The 24,641-nt window shown below is 38.9% G+C and overlaps 2 protein-coding genes across 15 annotated transcripts in view; both read right to left on the reverse strand.

Moving 5' to 3' along the window:
- LOC117935760 (peroxidasin) overlaps positions 1–12,295 on the reverse strand; it is a 53,858-nt gene extending 41,563 nt beyond the window's left edge. For 2 of the 3 annotated variants that reach the window (XM_034858206.1, XM_034858205.1), the window contains exon 1: positions 11,065–11,316. In XM_034858206.1, coding sequence (XP_034714097.1) covers positions 11,065–11,249 — 185 coding nt within the window. In that variant the 5' untranslated portion in view covers positions 11,250–11,316. Of the gene's footprint in view, positions 1–11,064; positions 11,317–12,269 lie in introns of those variants that run through there. The other variant, XM_034858207.1, reaches the window with a different exon arrangement.
- Positions 12,296–14,909: 2,614 nt separating this feature from the next.
- Positions 14,910–24,641, reverse strand: part of myt1lb (myelin transcription factor 1-like, b) — a 101,848-nt gene continuing 92,116 nt past the window's right edge. For 9 of the 12 annotated variants that reach the window (XM_034857997.1, XM_034858008.1, XM_034858005.1 and 6 more), the window contains 9 exons: positions 24,223–24,291; positions 23,297–23,359; positions 23,014–23,097; positions 20,802–21,023; positions 20,149–20,243; positions 19,571–19,674; positions 19,311–19,454; positions 18,435–18,497; positions 14,910–17,570 (listed from right to left, as the gene is read on the reverse strand). In XM_034857997.1, the coding sequence (XP_034713888.1) occupies positions 17,430–17,570; positions 18,435–18,497; positions 19,311–19,454; positions 19,571–19,674; positions 20,149–20,243; positions 20,802–21,023; positions 23,014–23,097; positions 23,297–23,359; positions 24,223–24,291 (985 nt within the window). In that variant the 3' untranslated portion in view covers positions 14,910–17,429. The remainder of the gene's footprint in view (positions 17,571–18,434; positions 18,498–19,310; positions 19,455–19,570; positions 19,675–20,148; positions 20,244–20,801; positions 21,024–23,013; positions 23,098–23,296; positions 23,360–24,222; positions 24,292–24,641) is intronic. The other 3 variants (XM_034857999.1, XM_034858003.1, XM_034858002.1) reach the window with 2 other exon arrangements.

A 24,641-nucleotide genomic window follows, 5' to 3' on the forward strand; every position in this document is an offset into this window, starting at 1 on the left:
GTATCCCACAAGTGCTCTCTGAGACTGAAGCTATAGACCAAATCCCAATGTTTATTTACAATAACTCACAACCGGGTAGAAACTTCCTGCGGCGCTCATTAAACGGGGACGAGAAACTGGAATATACTGTACATGTCATTCATTTAAAATTATATAATATCACTTCCACTAACTGTTGGGTTTTAACCCTGTGAATGCTGGATGACGAGTATTAGCCGCTTCAGGGCTCCTATCAGAGAGCAAGAGTCACCAGATAGAGTTCAACTTTTTAATTGGTAGAGCGTAAACAGGCAGTAACAAGCTGTAGTAAAAATATCACAAAGCGTGGCCGCAATTTCTAACGTAACTCACGTAACTAACGTACGTAATGAACGTAGCCGTAACTAACGTAACTTTAACTACACAGTCTCTGTAGCATGAGGAATTCACAACACTAACATTAGGTTGGAGCCCTAATTTACGTGTTGGTCACAGACAAAAGGAAAGAGGACACCACCCAAACTAGCAGTAAGTCCAAACAGCGGTAAGAAGTTGCGGTCCGTAAGGCTAGATTTGGTTTATCAAAGATGCTAGCGAAACAACACAGGACAGAAAATAAGCACAGCAGAACCATCGGATAGGGTGGGCCACCGTGTTTAACTATCTTTCAACGTTACAGTTGCGGCAGAATATGACAACAGAAATACAAGTTTGGCAATTTCCTATTTCTCTGCAATTCAACTCAACTGCCCTACCCAGAAGTACTATTGGTATCTAGTATCTATTAGTACTAACTAATAAATATGCTCCTGTTGCAAACACGAAAGCAAAATAAAGCCACAATTGTTTTACTATACCTAAACAAGAAATAACGTCTGCTTGGTCAGAGGAACTAGATGGTCTATACAGCTGCCACCAGTGCTTTGTGATGGTTTATCATCAAGGACCAACAGAAAAGCAGGGATATGTATGGAGGACATTAAGTAAACGAGGCGTTTGTGAGATATTCTCAGGAAGTAGCTCAATCAGCAACCAGTGACCGCTGGGACGTTGTCCCAAAAATGACCACAGATTGCTAAACATTTTATGAGATTGGTTCCGGAACTCATCAACTGAGTCTGTTAACTTCCATTAGTGTGTTTTGACGGCCCTGCGCCAGAAGGAACTATAAAACAGCAAGGCTGACTACCCTACAGAGGAGCTGACTGTTCTGGGTATTGCCAAAACAAAAAGCCTGAATGGGAACAGCTTTCCTGGCTCAGTAATGAAGTAGCCACGGGAACAGTAATAGCATTAATACCAGAGCTGCAAAGATTAATCAATTTGTTATAAGTAATCACACACTATTTTCATAAACGATCAATTGGTTTGAGTCACTTCTCATGAGATAAAGCAAAAAGTACTGATTCCAGCTTCTTAAATCTGAATATTTTCTAGTTTACTCTTCTATGACAAAAAACGAAATATCTTTGAGTTTTGAACAAAACAAGACATTTGAGGACGTCATATTGGGCTGTGGGAAACAGACATTTTTCATAATTTTCTGACATTTTAGAGACTAAACAAATCAATTAATCTAGAAAATAATTAACAGATTAATCGATAAATGAAAATAATCCGTTAGTTGCAGTCCTAATTTATACGGTGAGGGCAGGAGAAAAAGATTATTTGATTTCTTTTTGAAAACAAGAGATTTGTCAAATATATTTGTCACATAGGATGAGATTCTCATAACGTATGCCATGTTGATAAGAACCCAGCCAAGAGATTTTTCTTTTCATAAAAATGAAGATTTACTACACTTTGTACTGTACTTTTCAAGACTCTGAATGCATAATGTTTATCATTAAATTCCTTTATTTGCAATGCAACTGTTTGGCATCAATTAAATCAACCCTTACATTTCTCAAAAGGTAATGAAGTTGACCTATTTAGACTAGACAATGCTGACAATCGGCCTACAGTGTTTTGGGCACACTGTGTCTGAGATAGAACTGTAGGTCCAGTGAGTGCACTGAGGTTATTTAGGGATAAAGTAACTAGGGCTGCACAATATATATATATTTTTTTTTAAATCGTCATTGCAATGTCAACCGGCGCAATAACCGTATTGTGAAAGGCTGCAACATATCACAAAAGACACTCAGAGATTCTTTACGTTAGTCAAAATAAAATATCAGTAGAAATCTGCACTTTAAAATGTAACTGCATTTATATTCAATTTGTTCAATAAAAGAATGCTGTAAATTATTTTCCTTCATTTGTTTCAGCGATCTGAAGAGTAGTCAACCATAGTCCTCATAAATCCACCAGAGTTTAAAATTCAAACACAAATAAAGCAGAAGGAAACTGACATAAATGCATCCGGTATAATGTCCCGCGGTGCTGGAGCATTCCTGGAAGTAGATGTCAAGGATATAGACTATGCTGCAACTAACCTAATTGGGCTGCAATGAACAAGTATTTTGATTATTGATTAATCTGTTTATTACTGATTACTTATGATTATTCGGATAAAAAGAAAAAAAAAGGTAAATAAAAATATGTCTTTTACAACGTTATAATAAAATAGCATTAGCAGGGGCGTTATCAAGCTTAGCTTTAAAACAGCTTCATCAGGAGCCCGGCAACACTGATCCATCAAGGTCATCTGTCAAGTATGAAATGAACTGGAGAGGTGCAAGATCTACTTTCAACAACGTGTCCACCAAAACATAATTGCATGAAGACTAATACAACCAACCATGTTGCATATCTGCAAACATGGCATTTACCATATACATATGGTTTTAAATATTCTGTGTATAAAGCAAAATCAAACTGTACAACTGGAAAATATAGCTTAAAAAATAAATAAAAATCAGAAGAGGTTTCTCTAAATTCTTGTCTGAGCCAGGAACCCAAGTGAACCTGGCTGCTGCCCAATTCAACCAGCATCTGAGTTCCATGTGTGGGCCTCTCCTCTCCTTCTCTAGTCAGTTAAGTCGTTCGGCTTTGTGACACATGTCCAAGTGGGCTTGCCAAGGACTCTCAGTCGTGCGTGGGTCATTGTTAGTTAAACAAGAACATGGCCGGCTCCTGGCTTGGTTGGAGTAACAGTGAACCAGGATCTCCAAACATGGCTGCAATGGGTCTCTGCAAAGCACATCGCGTATTAAAATGACAAGGATTTGTTTCTTGTCAAGGGAGTGCTGTTGCACTGCAAGAGCCTATCAAAATCCTCCAGAGGCTTTCCTTAACCACTGTCCCATCAGCAACATCCTTTCTTCAGTAGGCAAGTGGCCACACAAAATAATCGTTATGCATGAAGGACTATTCTCAAGCATTTTTAAATACAATATATATTTTTACATTCTCTATCATTGCTCCATCTGTCAAAGACAATCAAGCTCAAGTCATTGTCATACTGTGCTTTTTTTCAATATTGACAATCATCGCAGTTGATTAAGTTCACAATTTTGTCACATGGACTCACTAAAGCTGGTAGCACTGCTCTTAACAAGACCAACACAACAGTCAAACATAAAACATTACATCATTGTAAGACAATAAGACTCACAGTACTGACGCAATAAGAGTGCAATATAGAAACAACAGTCCATTATTTAGCCCAACCAGTGCTCCTCAAAACACATTGGAAGGGCACAGGTAAGGACCAGTAGCGTTCCTTTTAACAACTATCTTGGGCCCAATCGCTCTGTGCAAATGAGCAAAGCTTTGGGGATTTCTGGCTTTGCATTCCATAATGCTGCTGAGACTTAGCGCCTCACAAAGCCTGACTGCAGCAAATTCCATACAATGGAACTCCACTTTCCCTCCCTAACTCACTTACACTGTTACTCAGTCAGGAAAGGTTGCTGTTTTGGGCCATGAGCAGGATGAGGGTTAAAGACATTTAGGCCAGTTTTCTACCTGGTATTTAAATCAGATCTGAGTGAGCCGTCCAAAAGTGGACAAGTCTGTGTGTTTACACCTGGCAGTAGAATGTCTCTCCAAATGAGTCTTGAGAGACCACCTTTTGATCAGATCTGACTTCCAGACCAGATCTCACTTCCACACCCTATATGCAAATAAACACATAGTCCTACATCATTACCATTTGCATATTGGCTGGTTGTTGTGAGTGTTTACATTTCCATTGTTCCTCTCATATAAATCACACATTGGAGACGTGCAACGGCTAGTGAAAAAGCATGAAATAGGGTGTCTACTGACTGGGCCGGGACCTGTGCAGGAGCGTAAGACGTTTTATAAAATCAAGTTCAGTTTCTTGTTTGCTCTGTATCATATGTATGTTTGTTATTCTGTATTGATTATTTATTTCATATTAATGTTTGTTTATGTATGCACCTATGACTAAGGCAAATTCCACATAAGTGTTCTTATTGTGGCAATAAAACATTCTCGGATTCAGATTCTGCTTTATTTCTATATTAAAGTATTTCTGATTTCATGAGCTCAAAGGAGGCTGACACGAAAATGTGTCCGTTTATGACAACCATTGCCATGCTGTGCATTTAAGACAACAACCTGGTGACAATGGGACACCAACCCCCACTGAGTGACTCACCCGCCTTCCTGCATCTCCAAACACCAGATTCACTTATGACTTATATGTATATATATGTATTAAACACTGCCATTCACGCAACACACAGCCACTGGACTGAAAGCCATCCCCACACCCGAACATCTTTTTAACTTCCTGCAAACATCAGAAGCATGCAGTTTCAAACGGGCCATTCACAGTAACTGTGTTTAAAAACCTCATTCATCATACTTAAAACCAACTGAATATCAGCATATATTTGAATAAAAGCACTTTGCTAGAATCACAGAACTACAAAAGACAAGACCGAGCTAGGGGTGCACAATATATCTAATCAGTATTGTTATCGCGATATCACGTTGCTCGATATCATCATTGAAAGTCTCGCGATAATTTGGTTTTTATGCGTCCCGTCCGACACGCAGACGGAGTTCTGAAGGAAAATGAAAATTGAGCGGAAGTGCGTAGGAGGGCGGAGCCAGGCTAGCGTCGCGCCTCCGCTGGAACATAAATCAGTGAAGAAATAGACAGAGACAACAAAACGAAGCAAAAGAAAAGACCTAAAGAAGAGAGAGTGAAGGGAGCAAAACAAAGAACACAAAAGTAAGAAAATGAGTGTTGCTCAGGGAGAAGACAAAATAACAGAGGTTGGAGAGGAAACTTTAGTGGCCAAAAGTAATGCCTCCTCCTCGGTAGCCTGGAAATATTTTGGCTTTAAACCAACAGATGTTGCACAGGCTAATGCACTATGCAAATTGTGTAGAATGGTGGTAAGCCGCTCAAAAGGCAATACAACAAACCTATCTTCGCATCTTAAGAACCACCACAAGCCACTTTACGATGAGTGCATGAAACCACTACCCCCCCAAAAACACAGCTAACGTTAACCAAACAAGCCTCGCTAGGGAGTGCTTTTGCTAGTGGCACAAAGTACAAGAAAAACTCTAAGAGATTTTATTTTTTTTATTTTTCATCCACGACGGACCTGTGGTCCAGCCGCACTACGGAACCGTACATAAGTCTCACTGTGCACTATATTACGCCCGAGTACGAACTCGTCAGCAAATGCCTTCAGACTTTCTACTTCCCCGAGGACCAAACGGGACAAAACATCTCCGCTGGCCTAAGGGATGCCCTGGATTCATGGGGGTTGCGTCCAGAGCATCAGGTGGCTATAACGACTGACAACGGGAGCAATATAAAGAAGTCTGCGGAACTCAACAAATGGCAGCAATGTTTCTGACACCTGTTGCACAATGCTGTTGGTAATTATTAAATTATTTGTAACTTTCATTAAATGTATAAGGGATAGGATTTGTCTTAGTGTATACACTGACATAATACTGTATAGATCTCGAAGCTGACACAATCATATTTATTTTATGTGACACAGTGCAATAAAACTGAAAAATAGAGACCCATTTAAATAAACCTTTATTTCTTTTTCCTTAGTATTTTTTGCCATAACTTGTTTTAATGGATACAAAGTGCTAATACATGTATTATGCCTTGAGTGATGACCAGTGGTGGAATTTAACTAAGTAGACTTACTCAAGTACTGTACTATGTTGAGTTAATTGTACTTTACTTGAGTCTTTTCATGCCACTTTTTACTCCACTTTAGTTACTTGTTACTTTTCAAATTTAGATTTTTTTGCACACAAAACGGTTTATAAAATAAAATGTTTTATTATAAATGTAACTACACACAGCCATATAACGGCCTATAAGTCCAGCTGAAATTATTAGACCATTAAACACACAAGTATTTACACTTTCTACAATGTGATGATTTTCCACCTTTGAGTACTTTTACTTTAATACTAACTTTATATACATTTACCTGATGATATACTTGCATGCTTTTGCAGGACTTTTACTTCTAACAGAGTAATTCTACAGTATGGTATTAGTACTTTTACTTTTTTTTACTGTTCTATAATCACACTCATTTATTTTTTTTATACTGTACATGTACATGTAATTTTACATATGTTTAAAAATATCGAAATTAATATCAATATCGCAATATTCATTATCGATATCGCAATATCAATTTATTTTCAATATCGTGCACCCCTAGACCGAGCCACTACTTGAACAAGTCATTACAGATTCACAACTGACAGACACGTTCCTAGGTGTGCAGACCAGGGATGTAGTGGACGCTAAATGCATGGAAACGCCGTTTACGCATCTCACAAAATTATTCTGGATATGACCACTTTTTCCAAGATAAGAATGATGACATAGTGGATTTTGAACAGAAATGATTACCTTATGACAAAAAACAAATCCCACTTCCATTTTTAATTGTGTTCTAGTAAAGACTGATTGCATTCCCTAAACATATATGTTATCTCAATTGTTTGAAATTGAGATAAAGACAAAATTTATTAATAGATCATGAAGTAAAATATTATTTCAGATTGCTTTTAAAACCCCATATAAGTCACGGGTCAATTTGACCCGAGGGATACGAGAGGGGCCCGAGAGTGAAGACAATACAAGGGTTAAGCACCGTCAAAACAGCAGCTCTCCTCCTGATGCCAGCAAACGGCCTTGGATACAAGCCTAAAGTGAGTGAGCTCGGAAAACAGTACTCAACTTCATGTTCGAGATTAATTAGGTTCATGATAGATTAACACCTCTGACTCAACAAGCCACAGCGTTGATTAGGTTACGCTTTTCAGACCCAAAGTTGCAAGTCACCTCTCCCTCTTCCCATTAGTCCATGTTACAAGTAACATTCAGGATATATTGTCAGATAAATAACTGGATGTAATTTCATGCATTCTCTGGCACTTAATCCACTGAAAGTTAGTGACAACAAGCTGCCTTTGCTAGTCAGCTAGTTAATGTTATAATCTTATTAACCCACTGCGATTGCGGTGTAGCCTGAAATAGAGATTAATTTCTCATTATCAGTTTACCAATAAAACACAATCTAAAGTGCAAGGTCTTCACATCTAATTGTGGATGATGCTACATGGCTTCAAATCACAGACATAAAGTCCTTAGAGAAATAAAAAATGTGATTTTGAAATGGTTGACGGGGAAGTCTTCCCTTGCCCTTCTCGAAAATGTACTGGCACAGAGACAGTATTAACTTAAAGATGTATTCAGAATATAGCATTCAGACTGGATATCTTAACAATGAATGCATGCTAATTAATATCTTTTAATGATTTGGCTAAAAGGGTTGGCCTATAGACTATAATGTGACAGGCTACTTGACAGGATGTGCTGTGTTTTAACTTCATTTTACAGCCTGAGGTGAGACAGATAAAGATGCTGAGAGCACAGAGAGAGGAGATATAGAAAAGAGGGAGCCAGAGAGAAGAGATGAGGAAAGAGGACAAAAAAAGGTGAGACAAACAGATTTCAACCATATTATTCCTTTTTCATCAGAACTTAGATTAATATATATGAATTGAATAGTGATTGTGTGATCTATGAGGGAACAACCAGTGATACTCTTGCTATCATCAAATGATAGCCTATAGCGATGGCGTGAGGATACAGCGGTAGGCCCCGTGGCCCACGTTAACGGTGACTGCGTCATGGTCCACCTGATCACACAATTTCTAGTTTACCCCTCTTTTTTTACCACTACACCCCGATGCAGACACATACTTTACATACGTTTTTAGTACAACTCTACAGTCCCATTGTTGAAACTGCTTCTTTTTAAATATATTTGAATATCAAAATAAGCAAATAGCCAAGACGTCCAAATATGGAACAGGGCTACTGACCTGTGAAATAACAAGCCTGTTACACTGGCAACCTTTGATACTGCATGTTATACAAAGACGTCAGACTTTTCTGCTTTTTCTTGAGCTGGCAAGCTAATACCAGTAAAAAAAAAAGTTTATTGATGATGGTAAAATAGTGCTAATGTAATAGTAATAATTTCTCCAACTCTAGAAACTCCCTGGGAAGATATGCAACAGTGTCATTACAGTCAGGAAACACAATGTACCATTATGCCTCAAACAGAACGTCCTTAGAGATAACAGCTGAAAACAAATGTAGGCCAGAAAGAACTAAAGCAATCTGGGGGAAAAACGTCAATGTTTCTTGGTCCAAGTGTCATGTAGAAAAGCTCTTGGCACAAAGCCCACATGCAGTAGTACTTCTGAGCCAAGACTTTTAATTCTACTGCGGTGGCCCAGAACGAGGAAAAAGATGTTTTGAGTTTTAAGAAGTTGAAGACACAAAGATTCATTGTTCAAAACTATTCAAAAACACCGGTCAGTTTACCACCTTTGTAATCTGGACAGTGTTGTCTTAAAACGAACATGCATACTGTGTAGATGTGTATATAGGTAGATATGTATAGAGGTTTTTTTATATATATACAAATATATCACCAAGGAGTTTACCAGTCAATAGACCAACCAAGTGCAATTTCTTTATTGCTGAACTTTAAAAATTCAATACTCACAACAAAGATAAGCCACACATTTCCCCGTGCAGTACTTCCTCTAGCGTTAAGTTGGGCTCAAAAAACATCCCTGATCTATCTTTATAGTACAAGGATGTACGCAACAACAGGAGTTGATCATGCCATACCATAAAGCAAAAATGTAATAAACAGATACAGTAAGACAATTTTTTTTTTATTGAATTTAAACAATTACTAATGTTCAACTTTGTTTTGTTACCCAGCACTAGAAGTGAACAACTACCTCTTCATCAGATTACATATGTTGTGTGCGTGAAAGGTTTTTATGGTGGATCATTTCACACTATAGTATTCTTCTGAGAATGTATGCCATTCTAGGAATTTAAAACAATACTATCCACTATGCCAGGTGGAAGGAAGAATGCAGTGCCTATAGCGCACATAGCTACAGGTCAAGTGTCTTTACGACACAAAAAATCTTCACCCAATATTACTTAATCCTGCAAAGCTGTCAGGATATAGCCTAGAGGAAGAGCTTGAACCCTTAGGACATTGGTTTCTACATTATCGCTTAAAAGCTAACCAAAGACCAAGAGAGAAATACACCTACACAACACACTCCTCTACACATACCGTCTTTGTTAAAAGACATGCTTCTAATCCACTTTGATTACCATGTTATTAGGCTTAATGTGATCAGCCACAGCAAACAAACTGCAAGCATGCTCTCAGGTGAGCTCAAGTTTGGTGTAGAGGAGTTTTCCCAATGCAGACGTTTTAAACATTTTATACAGCAGAAAGAGGGAAGGCTGGGTAGGAACATTATTCGTGTCTTGACATGACAGCCAAACAAGAGGAAAAAGCAAAAAGTGAGTGCTGTTTCTAAGCTTACCAACATGAAAGCTTCTGGGAAACAAAAGCATACTCTCCTGCTCTGATCAGCCCTCTAAAAACATGCAGACACGTCCTACAGAAGATCTAAACAATCCTTTCATTGCTGTGGTGAAGGGTGGACTTTCATCTTTCCTGTGGGGGTATCTGGGCAGGGCTGCACCATGGGCTCCCTTCAGAGCTGTAGGCTGACCCCAGATGGAGGACAAGGCCAATTCATGCTGTTGTGGTACAGGCTGGCTGACTTGCCCCTTTGTCCCCATGTTTACAGCCTGAATGAAGCTAAAGACAAAGGGTGCAACATATTTCGGAGATTAGACAGATCTGGACCTTTATGTTCTGTCATTTCAGTTCTGAGAAACTGTAGCCAGCTGCCTCAAAAAAGGAATTTTTTAGTTGTGTGACTGTAGCAGAGCCCTCCTGACAGCCAGGACACATTCACAAGTGCTTGTCAAGTGAGAAGTATTTCCCCCTTTCATCTCGTAGGGAAGGTCAAACGTGGAGTTTAACCTGTGCAACGCATAAGAGCACATCCAAACTTTTCTGGCTCCAGAGAAGGAAACAGCTTTGGAAACTGCTCCATATTGTGTCTCGTTTACAATGTGATGATGGAAAGAGCCATTGTTAAGATCAAGCCTATTGTTTGCAAAGCCTGACATTAACAGGATCTTTAATTTAAATTAAGCAAGCTTACACATTTCCCCAAAACATGACAACATAGCCTACACTGAAAGGAAGACTATACTCTGTCTCGTCACTTATAACTGTGTAGTTTCATTAAAATTCATCAGCGCATGTCTCCATGTAGGAGATGTTAACACTTGATGTAGTTCCTCATACAAGCTCTCTCATGTAAGGACCTCTGCTCACCAGTCTGACCCTCCACTTCGCCAACTGTGTAAAACCCTTTTCATCAACCTCTACAGCCAACTGCTGAACTCATTGGCAGGTGTCATAACCTGGTGAAAACGTTCTGACACACTTTAATAACCTTTGCACTACCAAAAAGCGTATGTTTTACACGTGTCTAAAAAGTCTCAATTTCAACTTAAATCAGTGATTAAACATGAAACGTATAAAAATGCTCCGATTCATTAATGCAAAGAATGTCACCCGTTATAACTTTACCACAGGCCTTAAATGTGGGAAACGCCGGCTCAAAGCATTCATTGCATTCCCGTGTAGAGTGCCCAGAAGGTTTGTTCCCGTTAGATTTGAGGAAAAAGCTACTTACAGAATGGTAGTCTGAGGAGAAACGGCTGGTACGGTTTCCAAGTTTAGATGCATACATCTCACGGTGGTTCGGAAACATAAACAGCGACTCGGACAACAAAGTACAAACTGTGGTCCGCTAGCAAGCAAAAACAATGCCACCGCGAGAAGACACGGAGAAAAGAGCTGGGCAGCCCGCAGCGCCATTGCTAGCAGTGAGCCGAGCAGAGCACAGACCGCCAGCTGCCCCTCACACTAACAGAAAGTTCGCTCCTTGGGGAGGGGGGGGAGAGAAAGAGAGAGAGAGGGAGAGAAAGAGAGAGAGAGGGAGAGAGGGAGAGTCAGAGGGAGAGAGAGAGAGAAAAAGTGGGGCAGTGTGTTACAATCCCAGAAAAGGAAAGTCCATCCAAAGGAAGCTGAATGGAACATATGACTATTTATTATTTATTTGTCATAATTTGCCACAGCCTGCCTAAACCCCATGATTTAAATAAATGACCTCCTTTGCAATTTCATTATCGCAAAGTTTGTTGTAGCCATGAAACATAATGCAAAATATGAATATAATTAAAGTTTTGAGGCTGAAATGTTGCTGCATAACATGAATGACCCATTGTGTTATATTGTATTAATGTTGTAGATGATGCGGTAGGTGGATTTTACACTTTGGGAGATAATACGTTATATTACACACAGAAGCTAGCTCGGCGCCTATAGGCCTTTTAATTGTCAAATCAATGCAGCTAATGAATAGTTATAAATAGATTAATAAAGTAGCATGAAATAATATAAAAGGTAAAGTACTATTAGAATACTCAACACTTGCTAGCTAGCTAGCTAGCTAAAGCAGAGCTAATGCACTTACTTCATCCAGGCCAGCTATATTATATTGGGCCTACACCTGTGCTCATTCTGTCAAATGTCTGCTTTAAAAGAGACTTAGGGGAGCATAACTAAGTAAATGTTTAAAGAGCAAACTACGAATACATGATCAAAGAAATTCAAAGAAAGCTTATTACAGGGCCTCTGTTTTCTGTTTTGGCGTGTTTAAAAAACTAGCCTAATGTTAGTTAGCTAAGCTGACGTTAGCAAGCAGATTGAAAGGTTAGGCTACCGTATGTTTTAGCTAGCCTGATATATAATTAAGTACAGTCAGCGTATTATTTTAGCTATAAAACATGTACATACATACAAATACATATTTTACTGAAAATGAAATCGGCTTACCATTCTTTCAAACAAACAATTTAGGCAAATTTGTATTATCTATTTGTTTAGGTAAGCTAGTTCTTGAGGTAGGGCGTAGGTTACTTCGCATTATGATTAATCACAGGTGAGTTCTCGCAGTGGCGCACCAATCAGAAGCGAGAACGGGAACCATGGTTGTTGTTTTTTTTTTTCAATTTCTTTTTTTTATTGAGCACATAACAGTGACAGGATACAGCTGCAAGTGTACACAATACAAACAGGTCAAGTACCATGGGATACGCAAAAGATAATAATATTATAATATCTTATTACTGCAACAGGATATATAGATATATAGTGTTTAATGTGAATAGACAGCTCTATGAAACCGTGCCTGTTTGATATAACTAGATGTTCAACATTTTATTAGCCATTCAAATTAGTTGACTTAAAACAGCAATATTTACCTAGAGTATCAACCAATGGGCTAACTACAGCATTACTACTCCACGGCGTTCCTTTATTAATAGTTTGAGTTTGCTGACATCTGCTGGATAATGTAGAAATAACTTATTGTGGAACGTAAACTTATCAGGCATTAATTAGGCTTTTCGATAGTATCACTACTCAGAATGATATGTAAGGCTAAATGTAGCCTACCTTTTTATGTTTTTGAAAAATGCTTTGTGTAAATACCAAAACATCAATTATACAACACAATTGGTAATAGCTGCTCTAATTAATACTTCTCTTGCACAAACTGTCAATCAAATGACTGATAGTCCCAGCCCTGTTAACTATTAGAGCTCCTCTCCAGAACCTTTCATTTACAACCTAGGAGTAGACTGATCATTTATTTCCGATTTAAACCTGTACTCAGCAGCAGCTCACCGTTCAGCCTCCTTATTGGTCTATTATCTGAAATTGGAACTCAGCTCTGTATCCTTCCACATCTGTGTTCCTGATTGTTGCATTGTGTGGGGGGGAGAGGTAGTTGTGTCTGCTGTTGCTGGTATGCTGCGGTGTCATTGTTAGCATTTCCACCTCTAACAATGCTTTCCCATTGCTATTGTAAGCATTTCCACAGCCTTACAGACTGAAGGCACAGATTTACAGTTGAAGCATTGTTTCAGAATAATCTATGGAATGTACAGGGAGCTCTAGTGGAAATATTGTATTCTATCAATTTTTACTCAATTCTTCTTCTCACAAAGGACATTATTGCTGTCTACCCACACTATCTATTTGTAGTTACTGCAGAAAGTTACTCTTACTCTAAAACAAAGGCTATTTTGGCATCACTAGTACCTTGTTTGTTAATTTAGATGTCAACCTTATTAAGTTACATTTAAGTCAAATCACTACACAATGGACCATTCTAAAAAGAGGACACATGTAGCCTACAGTCAGACATAAGTTCATAGCTGTATATTTGTCAAAACACACTTCTAGGTCATATTTCAAGCCTTATTTTCTAAGTTAATGATCCACAGACCACAGTACACCCAAATCCAGTGGTGGACACAGGCTGTCTAAAGGGACAGGGGCCAGGGGAAAGGGAACCAGCTGCATGTGGTGACCAGTGTGATCGTAGAGTCTGTTATAGGCAAAACTTCCCAGTGGGCCCCTCCATTATGTCATAAAAAATTTGACATCAACAAAAAAAGTCCGAAATCTAAACCTTTTTTATTTCAAATGTTGACATTATTTAAATCTACAAACATAAAGAACATTAAAAAACCAGAACGCTAAAACATCACATTGTAAATAACCCACATTATAAGGCCAGTGCTATCAGTATCAACACCCTTCCACCATTGATCTGGCAAACGGTGCTTATAGACCTTGGCTCGTACAAGTATTACCACTATGTCCGCATCAAAACACTTCTCAAAATTGTATGTTACTAATAAAGAGTCATAACTCCCCTCCTACCTTTACCTGTGCAGGACTGCTACCTCGCTGAACTGCTATGGCTCGTACGCTCATGACTGCCATGCCTATCTTTCTCTTTGTTTTAAGATTGTTTTTTGGGGCATTTCCACCTTTTAATCATCAGGTTGGCTTGTCGAGACTTAGGGGAGAGAGTGGGGGAAGACATGCAGGAAATTGCCGCAGGTCGGTTTCAAACCCTGGGTTTGTGTTTCCAGACAGTAGTCAACGCATTAAGAGATTGTTGTACCAACCAACGTAGCTTAATAATAGTAACTTATATATAGCGCATTTCATGAAACCCATGGACGCTTTACAGGGGGACAAAGGAAAAGAAAATAGTAGATCAACACAAACACACACTAAAAGGAAATAAACGTCTGCACCAAATGGAAGGGGGGGGGGGGGGGGACGTATCAATGGTGTAAAAGTTACATACAGTTACTTTAATCTTGGATAATTAACCTAATTTTCATCAGAAATTCACTGCAATGATTCGTCTTTGCAAGTTGTACGTCATAAGGTGCACCCATGGTGTAGTATGGGTTTGCTGACATCTGCTGGTGTGTGTGTGTGTGTGTGTGTGTGTGAGAGAGTAACAGTTAACCCCTTTGAGGCACATTTGTGATACTGGACTATGTAAAATAAAAATGGATCTAACAGTTTCAGAATGAATATGCAGATGGGTTCTGAAGTATCGATCTATAATGAACACAAATCATATAAATAAATCATAAAACAGGCCTCTGGCAACACATTTTTTCTTTATTCAGAGTAAGATGTGTCAACATCCAGCATGACAAAAATTGTACAAAGTTCACAATTTATAAATGAAATATCACAGCAACTTGTGATCTCACACATTTATAGCAAAATTAAAATGTCAACAAATCCATGCTGTGTAGTACAAAAATAAATCAAACTTCAGTTCCACAGAGAGCACAATAGTTTATACAAAATCCTGTCTTTGTTAATGGTCACCGAAAACAATCTCAAAATGAATTGGCTCAAATAAAACAATAAACTCTGATGAATTCACAATAATTTATATGAAAAGTCAGCTTTCTAAATATGTGACAACCTTTTTGTGTTCCCTATAGATAGTCACAGATAACTCTATTCAGATTTGTTATTTATGTACCAACATCAGACGAGCAGCCGGTTTGTGCTTTAAAATCCCTTTTTCCCTTTTTATTGATAATGAGAATTAATTCAAAAACTGGTACTAGCTATTACTCTACTGAAGCATTACTATATTGGCAAAAAAGCTGCAGACACGATGCTGTGGAAAAAGGCGTATGCAGTCATGGATGATGGGTAGCAGAGTCCTGAAAGAGGACAGTAAAGTACAATAGATGAGATTCAATCAGGTGAACGACAAGCACCTTTTGCATTAGCTCTCAAAAAGGCAATTCTGAACATGATCGCTAACAACTAGAACAACAGAATGGAGGGGTGCATACAGTCAGGCATATGGGCGCGACGCTGGGTTGTATCACCCCTCGAAGGTCTTGTTTCACCATTTCTTCAGCTTTTTTTTTTTAAACCTTGAATTGATTGACTATTTAATCCTCTGTACAGTGATTAGATATAAAGTGCTGCTGGGGGGGATAACTTCATCTTCCTAAAACATAGCAAAAATGAAAGAACAATGTTTTTACACTCTGATAATAGCCTACAGTATAACTGCTATGGTTATAATCATCCTCTTCTCTGATTTCAAGTCCCTGTTCTTCCTCTCTCAGTGGTACCAAATCCACACCTACAGTGGCTCCAAGCAGTTGGTTGCTCCAATCGTGTGCCAAAGAGGTCATCTGGAAAATTGCACGCCGCCGTACGTAAGGATAATATCTTCAAGGACAAGTGCAAATAGTCTACTGGCACATAAGTGGGGACAGTGACCCTGTAAGTCCCGCTGTCGTACTCTATAAATACTCTTTACAAAACCCTCTGAAACCCTCCTTTTAGGCTCTTGGGTACTGCTTTTAGTTTCTGTAAGAACATCAAAACATGGAAACGAAGGTGTCCCTGTGCAAAATCGTACAGAAAAAAAGTGGAACTCATATACTTTCGCTTCTAAAACGCAATGTCCAGGATCCCTCCTCTTTTTTAAAAAGACTTTTTGTATTAAAAGATTTGTATAAAAATCAATATTTTACATAGGCTATATTAAAAAGATTCATGTTACCCGGCTATGCTTATAAACAAGAAATTGCATATACCCAACATTTTATTTTTTCCTTTGCAGATTGCATCCCATACTTACTATAAACAAATGATTTAGTTATAATATTGCTGAGACATTTCTTAATCCTAGCAACACAAGTCTCGAAATTGCGCAGATTTGATACCAGAAAGGCTAGGATGTGGTCTCTATACGTCATTGTCTTTACACATCATTTCTATTTGAGATTAGTTAGGGATGAGCATGTGAACATGCATGCACTGTATGTGTTCCTCTAGGAATTAATTGGCTCTCCTAGATAATGGGATTTCCACCATCGGGTTTCCGTGTAATGATGTTTACAATATAACTATTCATACATACATTCATACATACATCAGGTCAGTTTCCTCTCCGGATTCATTTACAGCACCAATTAAAAATGCCCCCACCTACAGCTACACATCTTCTTTTTTCTTCATCAAAACAAAACACAAACGTTTCTCAAGCATTGTCAGAAAATAAAGCGCTTTCGCAAACCAGTTCTTGCTTTTGAAAAATCTACACGCAAGAAGAAGAAAACAAACATCTAAAATCATCAAGTCCAAAATCATCCAGTGAGGAGAAAAATGAGTAGCTTCCTCCTTGCTTGTAGTTTTTCCATTTTTCTTTCACTGTCCAGTTTTTTTTGTTTTTTTTTCATCTAAAATGCTTTGATGTCGAGCAATAGAAAGAACTTGCGTCCCATTAGCATTAGCTTACTGTTCATAAATATACACTAAAAATGTGCATACATGAGCAGCTAGAAACATTACATGACACTATGTCAGCTCATATGAAAACGTACAAAATGTGAATGTCCTCAAAAACTATTTTGCCGTTCACTCTTAAATGTTCTTCCTCAAAGCAAGGCCCAAAAAAAAAAGAAAAGAAAGAAATAATCGTGAGGGTTTTTAAGCATCATACCTCTTCTTTTTTTTTGAGACAACAAAATTGAGAATATATAACACTATATAAGATACTGCACCCAACCGAGGTGACCAAACCATTTGATACATCGCCCGCACCTGCATGGGGGAACAAAAATCTCCCTTGCTGAACGGTTACACTTGAATCCCTTGAACAGCCTGCTTGATGTTTTCCAACAAGGCTTTGTTTTCTGGGCTCTGGAACTGGTCTTGGTTTGAGTACATATCCGTTAGAGTGGTGACGTAGGCGTCAAAGTTCTGCTCGCTTATTGGCTCCTGCGGGACCAAACACACAACATGGAGACTATTAGAAGAAAACAGAAGGTGAGGGAGGATGTAACCCTCCTGTCGTCCTCGGGTCAAGTCTGCCGTGGCCAGGTTAGCTCAGTTGGTAGAACGGGCGCACATATTTAGAGCTTTATTCCTCAACGCAGAAGGTCCAGGGTCTGAGTCCGACCTGTGACGGTTTCCTGCATGTCTTCCCCCATCTCTTTCTCACCTTTACCGTATCTGCTGTCCTATCAATTAAAAAGGCAGAAATGCCCCAAAAAATTATCTGAAAAAAAAGGAAGTCTGACCCGTTTGCAAAGTTTTTTATATCGGAAATTTGGGTCTTCTTTTACACAAATTGCCCAAAAATACCATGGACCGTTCCATAGAACACTACACTTAAGATTTAAGTGTTTTGTATTTTAATTTTGTTTTTTTTTTGGTTTCAAAACATTATCTAAACTTTGACATTCTGGGATTATCCATTAATTAATAGTCCAAATACTTCATAAGCTTTATTTGTTTTTTTTACCCCAAAATTAGATCGCCTATGATTCCATTTCCAAAAACAAGTGTAAAAGTACTGGTCTCATACTGGCGGTAGTGAAAGAATAACACCGGAAAAACGTCAAAAAGCGTCGGAAAACTCCCCCACAAGGGGCACAACACAAGGGTAAAGATGTCTAACATGTTTGTATATAATGTGTATGTAATATTCAGTACTGATTACATTTACTTTAAATGTCCAGTCCTTATGGTCTCTATTTGTTTCCATCCATACAATGACAACATTCATAGAGGAAGTGGAATACAATACCGAAGTGCAGAGTGTGAAAAAAGCAATTTAAATGACATAAGCCATGGACTTACTTGCTGGTGCAACTGTAAGCAGCTGTTATTCCTTAGAGGGGGCTCTTTGTGTGCCATAGGTTTCTATGGAGGGAAAGGAGGGACACATTTGTTTTAGATTAGTGTGATTTGACAAACTAAATCATTGTTCTTACATTTAAAACACTAGGTTGAAGCATTTGGTATACAGCCACATACAGAAGATGTCAAATTAACTGAAAAAATAGAAGGTGGACATAGATGAAGTCGTGTAAAGACAAACAGAGCCAGGCCAGCCAATGGTGTCAGAGTGGTTATAAGGAGGTACGATTCTACCTTAAATCCTTGTTTAAATTCGACTAATCTGGTTAAACTAATAACTGCTAAAATACACTGTAAAAGGAGGATGTGGATATAAAAATAAGTTGCCATTCAGACAAGACTCTATAAAGAAATATTAATTCCTTTATCAATGAATGTTAATGAATCCATTATGCAAGAGAAGAAGGTGTCTAAAACACATGGATAATTAAAAAAAATAAGTCAACCACTTTGCTATACACTTTACAAAAAAGCCTTTAATCATCATACCATTCAAAAAGAACACACATGCATACACACACACACAGAACCTCAATATATACTACTGTATATACACTTTTGATTTACCTAAACTGTAAAATATGGCATAGATTTCTGTTTTTAGAGTTGCTACCTCTGTAAAAAAGAAAATGCCCAATCGAACCTCATTTCTCAACTCCCCCTCAATGTTTGGAAAGACAAGCAATGCTCCACATTTTAGACTAAGCATGCACGATAGTCTGTGGATAAATACACACATAAATGAATAAGCTGCTATAATACTACTGTTTGCTAGATTCTGCAACTTTCCGGCTTGCCATTCCTGGTGGCCCTTACCATATGAGGGAGCTGGACATTAGCTAAACTGTTAATCAGTGACTGGCTGAGGTTGGCCAGCTCATGCAGGAGAGATTCATTTTGCTGTTCAATCACCTTGTTTTCCTCCTCTATGGACTTCAGGCTGGACTCCATTGTTGTAATCTGAGGAGAGGACGGGAGGGAGGATGAGAGGATGTTACAGGTTCACACCACACCACTGCTGACTCAGATATGGAGAAACAGAGGCCAACGAATGTAACAGACCGGACGTGACTTACCTGTGTTCGAAGTTTGATCATGTCAGCTTCCACTTGTGAATTTGATTCACTTAAATCTTTGATTTCATCATCCAGCTGTTTGATATCCTCTTCGTGCTCCAGTCCTACAGAGGAACGACCTATTACTACAAGGCCTCAGTCATACATCAGATTAACAGCCTTCATGTTAAACTGCAGTAATTCAAAATGACACAATATGACTACGTAGCTAAGTAGGAATTCTGCTGGACACTGTGTATGTGTGTGTGTGTATGTGTGTGTGTGTGTGTGTGTGTGACTGTCTTCACCTCTACAATAGAACAGACAACATAAATTTTGATCCTGTCACATGCCTTTATGAAGTGTTGAATCCAATGCAGTAAGGGGGAAGTGTTAGGAACACAGATGGAGCACACAACCACAATCCAGTTCATTCCATGTCTGATTTCTGTCAAGTATGCCCAGCCCTGTTCTTCCAGATTGGAGCCACTCTTCTCATTATTTACATCATATACCTGAATAGCAGTTTATTTCCAATGTAAGACTTGACTCAGACAATGCTCGCCACACACGCACACACATGTGGTAGTTGTAGTTACCGTTGCTGGCACGTTGCTGCTTTATTGTTAGCATTTCCACTCCGGAGAGCCTAGCTTTCCTCATGGCGGAGGTGGCACGTGGACAACCGGACAGGCTGAAGAGAAAGCATTGTTTTAGTAGATTACAGACAGACAGACAGACAGACAGACAGACAGACACACACACACACAGTGCTGGGTTTAATATATATGAAGGTTAAGAAGAAGAAATATTACTTTAATGTCAGTCTTAAAGGAATAGTTCAACATCTGCTTTATCAACAGTTTGATGGGAGGTTGCATTCCACTCTCAAAACAAGGGTGGGATATCTTTGGCGTTGATGCAAAGAGGGGAGAAGGAGAGCTGCAAGAAGGGTTCTACTTGAAATTCTGGAGTTTAGTTTTACTTCTTATACCTACTGCAGCTTTAACATGTTACGTGTTGTTTTTTAAATCCACACAAAACTCAAAAGTGTTTGTACTCTTCACTGAATTTATCTTGGTTATGTGTATCAGTATCAAGGTAAAGCATTCAATGCGTTTGTTAGTTCTCAAGGATTCACATAATGTGTTTTGGTAAGTAATACTGAATGTTTGAATGTACTAAATGAACATTCAACATTTACTCTTCCAATCTTGGTATGTAGTTTCCCAGCTAAGTTCTCAAGACCCACCTCCGATGTGTCAGGAAGCTGCCGCTGACGTGACCCGAGCCGTCACAGCCCGGTGTGGGGCAGGACATGCCCTCTGTCTTGCCAGACTTCCATGTGAACTGGATGCCATTTAGGTAGCCGTCCTTTTGTCTCTTGGCTGCTATGGGGCATCCTGACGCGCTTCTGTGGGACGCATACTTCCCTGTAACGTGTCCCTGACCATCACAACCTGGGACTGGACACCTGGGGATGAGAGGAGACACACTCAACAGTTTAATTCATTTTTTTTGTTCACACATGCATTCAATCAACCACAACCTTCATTTTAATTTAAAGTTGATACCATCATCTCTTCATTATATTGGTGACATCATCCTTTTTTCCATCAAACACTGACCTGTTGAGTCTCAGCCACTGGCTCTCTGGTACACTACAGTATGTTTGCCTACACACCATACACTGTAGGAGTGAGTATCATTTTTTCTGTTTCCTTCTATCTCTACTGCTGTGATATAAACAAAGATACCGTCATCTTATTTAAAGGTGTCCCACAGGCAGCCTTATCGCAGTTTTGGAATGCTGGAATGCATCAACCCCAGTGCTAATCAGATGCAATGAGGCAGTAAATTATTCCAAATGTCACAGCTCGCAAAATGGATTATGTGTAAAGCCAAAGCTACAGTTGTGAAAGTATCAATTCTATGTGCAAACAGCAGCTACCTGGTGTTACTTCAGCTTTATGGCTTTGTGACACTACTGTCTGCCACAGTGTCTTTATCTGTTGTATTAGAGATCTTTCCCCTAGTAAATATAGATTAGAAGTCCAAGGAATCCATCCAGCCAGGCTCTAAAACCTTAACCCAGAGTGTTCGGACTTTCCATTCCATCAAACAATTCCACTCTGAACTTTCAGCACAAATTGTCCTTCCTCATTTCATTCTCTACAGTCTATGTTGTATGACTGTCTCTACGTAAAAGTTTGTTTTGTGTTGACTTTCCCATTTCCTCCTTTACATTTGAATAACATAACATATTTGCCAAATTCTGTTTGATTACCAAACATTGCTGCCACAACTGTTTTTATATCAGATCAATTCTTTAGTTCAAGTTCAAGTGAAAATTTCCCTTTATGAGGTTTTTTGACATTAATATGTCAGCTACCTATGGTCCCCCAGTGGCTAGAAATGGTGATAAGTGTAAACCAAGCCCTGGGTATCCTACTCTGCTTTTGCGAAAATGAAAGATCTTGCTTCTTATGAGGTCATAAGGGGCAAGGTTACCTCCCCATTCTCGGCTCTGCCTGCCCAGAAAATTTGGCCCACCCATTTGAAAGAAAGAAACATCACGGCTTTCAAACGAGCAAAGTGGCAACCACGCAGAAACTCAAGATAAGAACTTCTTAAGAGTCCATCGTGTTTTTTAAATCCTCTGTGGCCTCCTTGGCTACTAGGAACTGCGTGAAGGAGGTGGGTAGGGTGCGCTGTCACGGAAGGCATTACCTAGAATTCCTCATGGGGGCGGCAAAAACTATTCGCACTATAGCTTTAAGCTTTAAAGCTCAAACTGTGAACACAAATATTTTACAAAGCTATTTTTATGTCAACAGAGCATACTGGCAGGGTTACCTGTGGCAAACTGTCCTCCCAATCCAACAGAATGACAAGGATTAGATCGATAATGGCCAATGTGTGTTATTTGTTCTCTGCACCACCAGAGAAATCAATGCAGCTGCAGGGATGAGGCCAGAGAAGCCCATTGTGGGATTTAGGCAGAGTCCAATCAATCTCTCTCTCCCTCTCTCTCCCCCTCTCTGCTTGTCTGCACTCTGCCTTTCCTTACCTGTGTATCTGCAGGAGTTTACCAGAGACTGCAGAATCTCCTCTCTCTAAGCTTCTACAACCTTGTTCCTCTGAAATTTGTCCTGCACCTTCAGATTTGGTTTGGGACTTCACACTCATAGCACATTTGTCTTGTCAGAGCTAATACTGACTTATTCCTGTTTACATCAGTGCACACCCAAGAGCACTGTACTGATTAGAAAACAGCACATTGCTCCTTTGTTCCCATTCACGCAACTTGCATAATTTTAAAACAGGAAAAATGAGTTGAGTGTCATGTTTTATATTTCAAATGGGAAATGTAAAGTAAGCAGTGAACAGTGTAAAGAGAAGGAGTTTTAGTTTCAGGGATTTAAAGGGAAATAGAAGACTGATGATCAGTGTCCCAACTGTACCTGATAGGTTCCTGGTCCTCCTTGTTCTCTTTACTGTGAATGATCTTTATCCCACTTTTCCTGGCCCGCGGACACCCTGAGAGACTGCAGACAAATGACAGTGTTACAAAGTTGAAGCACACGGTCTGTGTGTGTGTGTGTGTGTGTGTGTGAGAAACAGAGAGAGAGGGGGGGAGGAAGTAGAAACAGAGGAAAGTAAGATTGCACTAAGCAAATTTAGGGAGTGTGTTAAAAAGAAAAGAGGGATGCATTGAGGTTTCTGTATGGAGAATGTGTGTCGTACCTTCTGTGTGAGGCGTAGTTGCCAGTGATATGTCCCGAACCATCGCACCCTGGTGTCGGGCACCTGGGGCAGAAAACACAAAAAGGGCTCAGGGTCTACAGCAAAAGTTCAGCATTTTGAGGATAATACTATACCTCATGTTGTGTATATCATTCATAGCTTTTACAGTTGTTGCTAAGTCCATTGTCTATTAAATGCAAAAGCACAGGTGCAAAAATGAAAGGATCTCTAAAAATATCTCCATAATAAAAGTGAGCATACATGGTCCATTTATGGTGTAGCCCAAGCACTAATATTTGTATTTATCTGTTTAAAATTTTGGATAAATGAAGACATTTGTGTGACTTGTGATTTGTGTATACAGCACTTGATGTTAAATAATGCATTAATTAGACTATACTTATATATTTTTTTATAGTTGCACATCTATGACAGGTGACTGTATTATCCATGTTAGCTACTTTGGCACCAGCAAGATATAATGTACGTTTGCGGTCTGTTCATTAATTCACAGATGCATTTTCTGTGCTGCTGACCATTCAAGATTTCAACATTAAATAAACTGTAGATACTGTATATACTGTATATATAGCCACTCAATAGATTACTACGTTTTTTTTCGGCTGGTGAGTGAAGCAACTCTACAAGCTAATTTCATATTTTACCAGCATTTGGCTAATGTTGAACTAAGTATACGTGTATGGCTCCTAACAGTACTTGTTAGAAAGATCAATGCATTGTTAGTTTGGATCTTATAGAAGGATTTAATGACAATATGGAAATATAGAATATCTTCAGTCTGGAAATTGTTTTTTATAGAAAGGAGTGAAACACAGCTCAAGGACTCCATATTTAGGCAGTTTCTATCCATACTTGAGCAAGACATACAAATCATGCATGTATTTGTGAATCATCTCACGCCTTACTTGAGCTCTTGTGCGTTGTTGGCCAGCATACTTCGGATGCTTTTATCAGCTAAAGGACAACCTGAGAGACTGTAAAATACACCAGTGGAACATTTAATTACACCAGAATGACAAGTCCCCCCAACCACTGTAACACAGAGTAATCTCTCAGACCACACCCATCTCTACACAGACATATTGAAATACATGCATGAATAAAACATCAACCAGGAAATGCAAAAATAAAGCCATGATGCAAGGGCAGGGGGTTGATTTAAATTTAAATAAGTTAACCCTCTGAGTATTTGTATTCATACAATGAACTCTTGTTTTCATCCATGGTGTGTTCTGCACTGCATTCAAACAGAACTGAGAGAATAAAGAATAGTAAATTAACATATGGGGTTGTTTTCAAAGACTAGAACTCAGTTGGACACACA

The sequence above is a fragment of the Etheostoma cragini genome, chromosome 20 (assembly GCF_013103735.1).
Source record: "Etheostoma cragini isolate CJK2018 chromosome 20, CSU_Ecrag_1.0, whole genome shotgun sequence".
NCBI classification, from domain to species: domain Eukaryota; kingdom Metazoa; phylum Chordata; class Actinopteri; order Perciformes; family Percidae; genus Etheostoma; species Etheostoma cragini.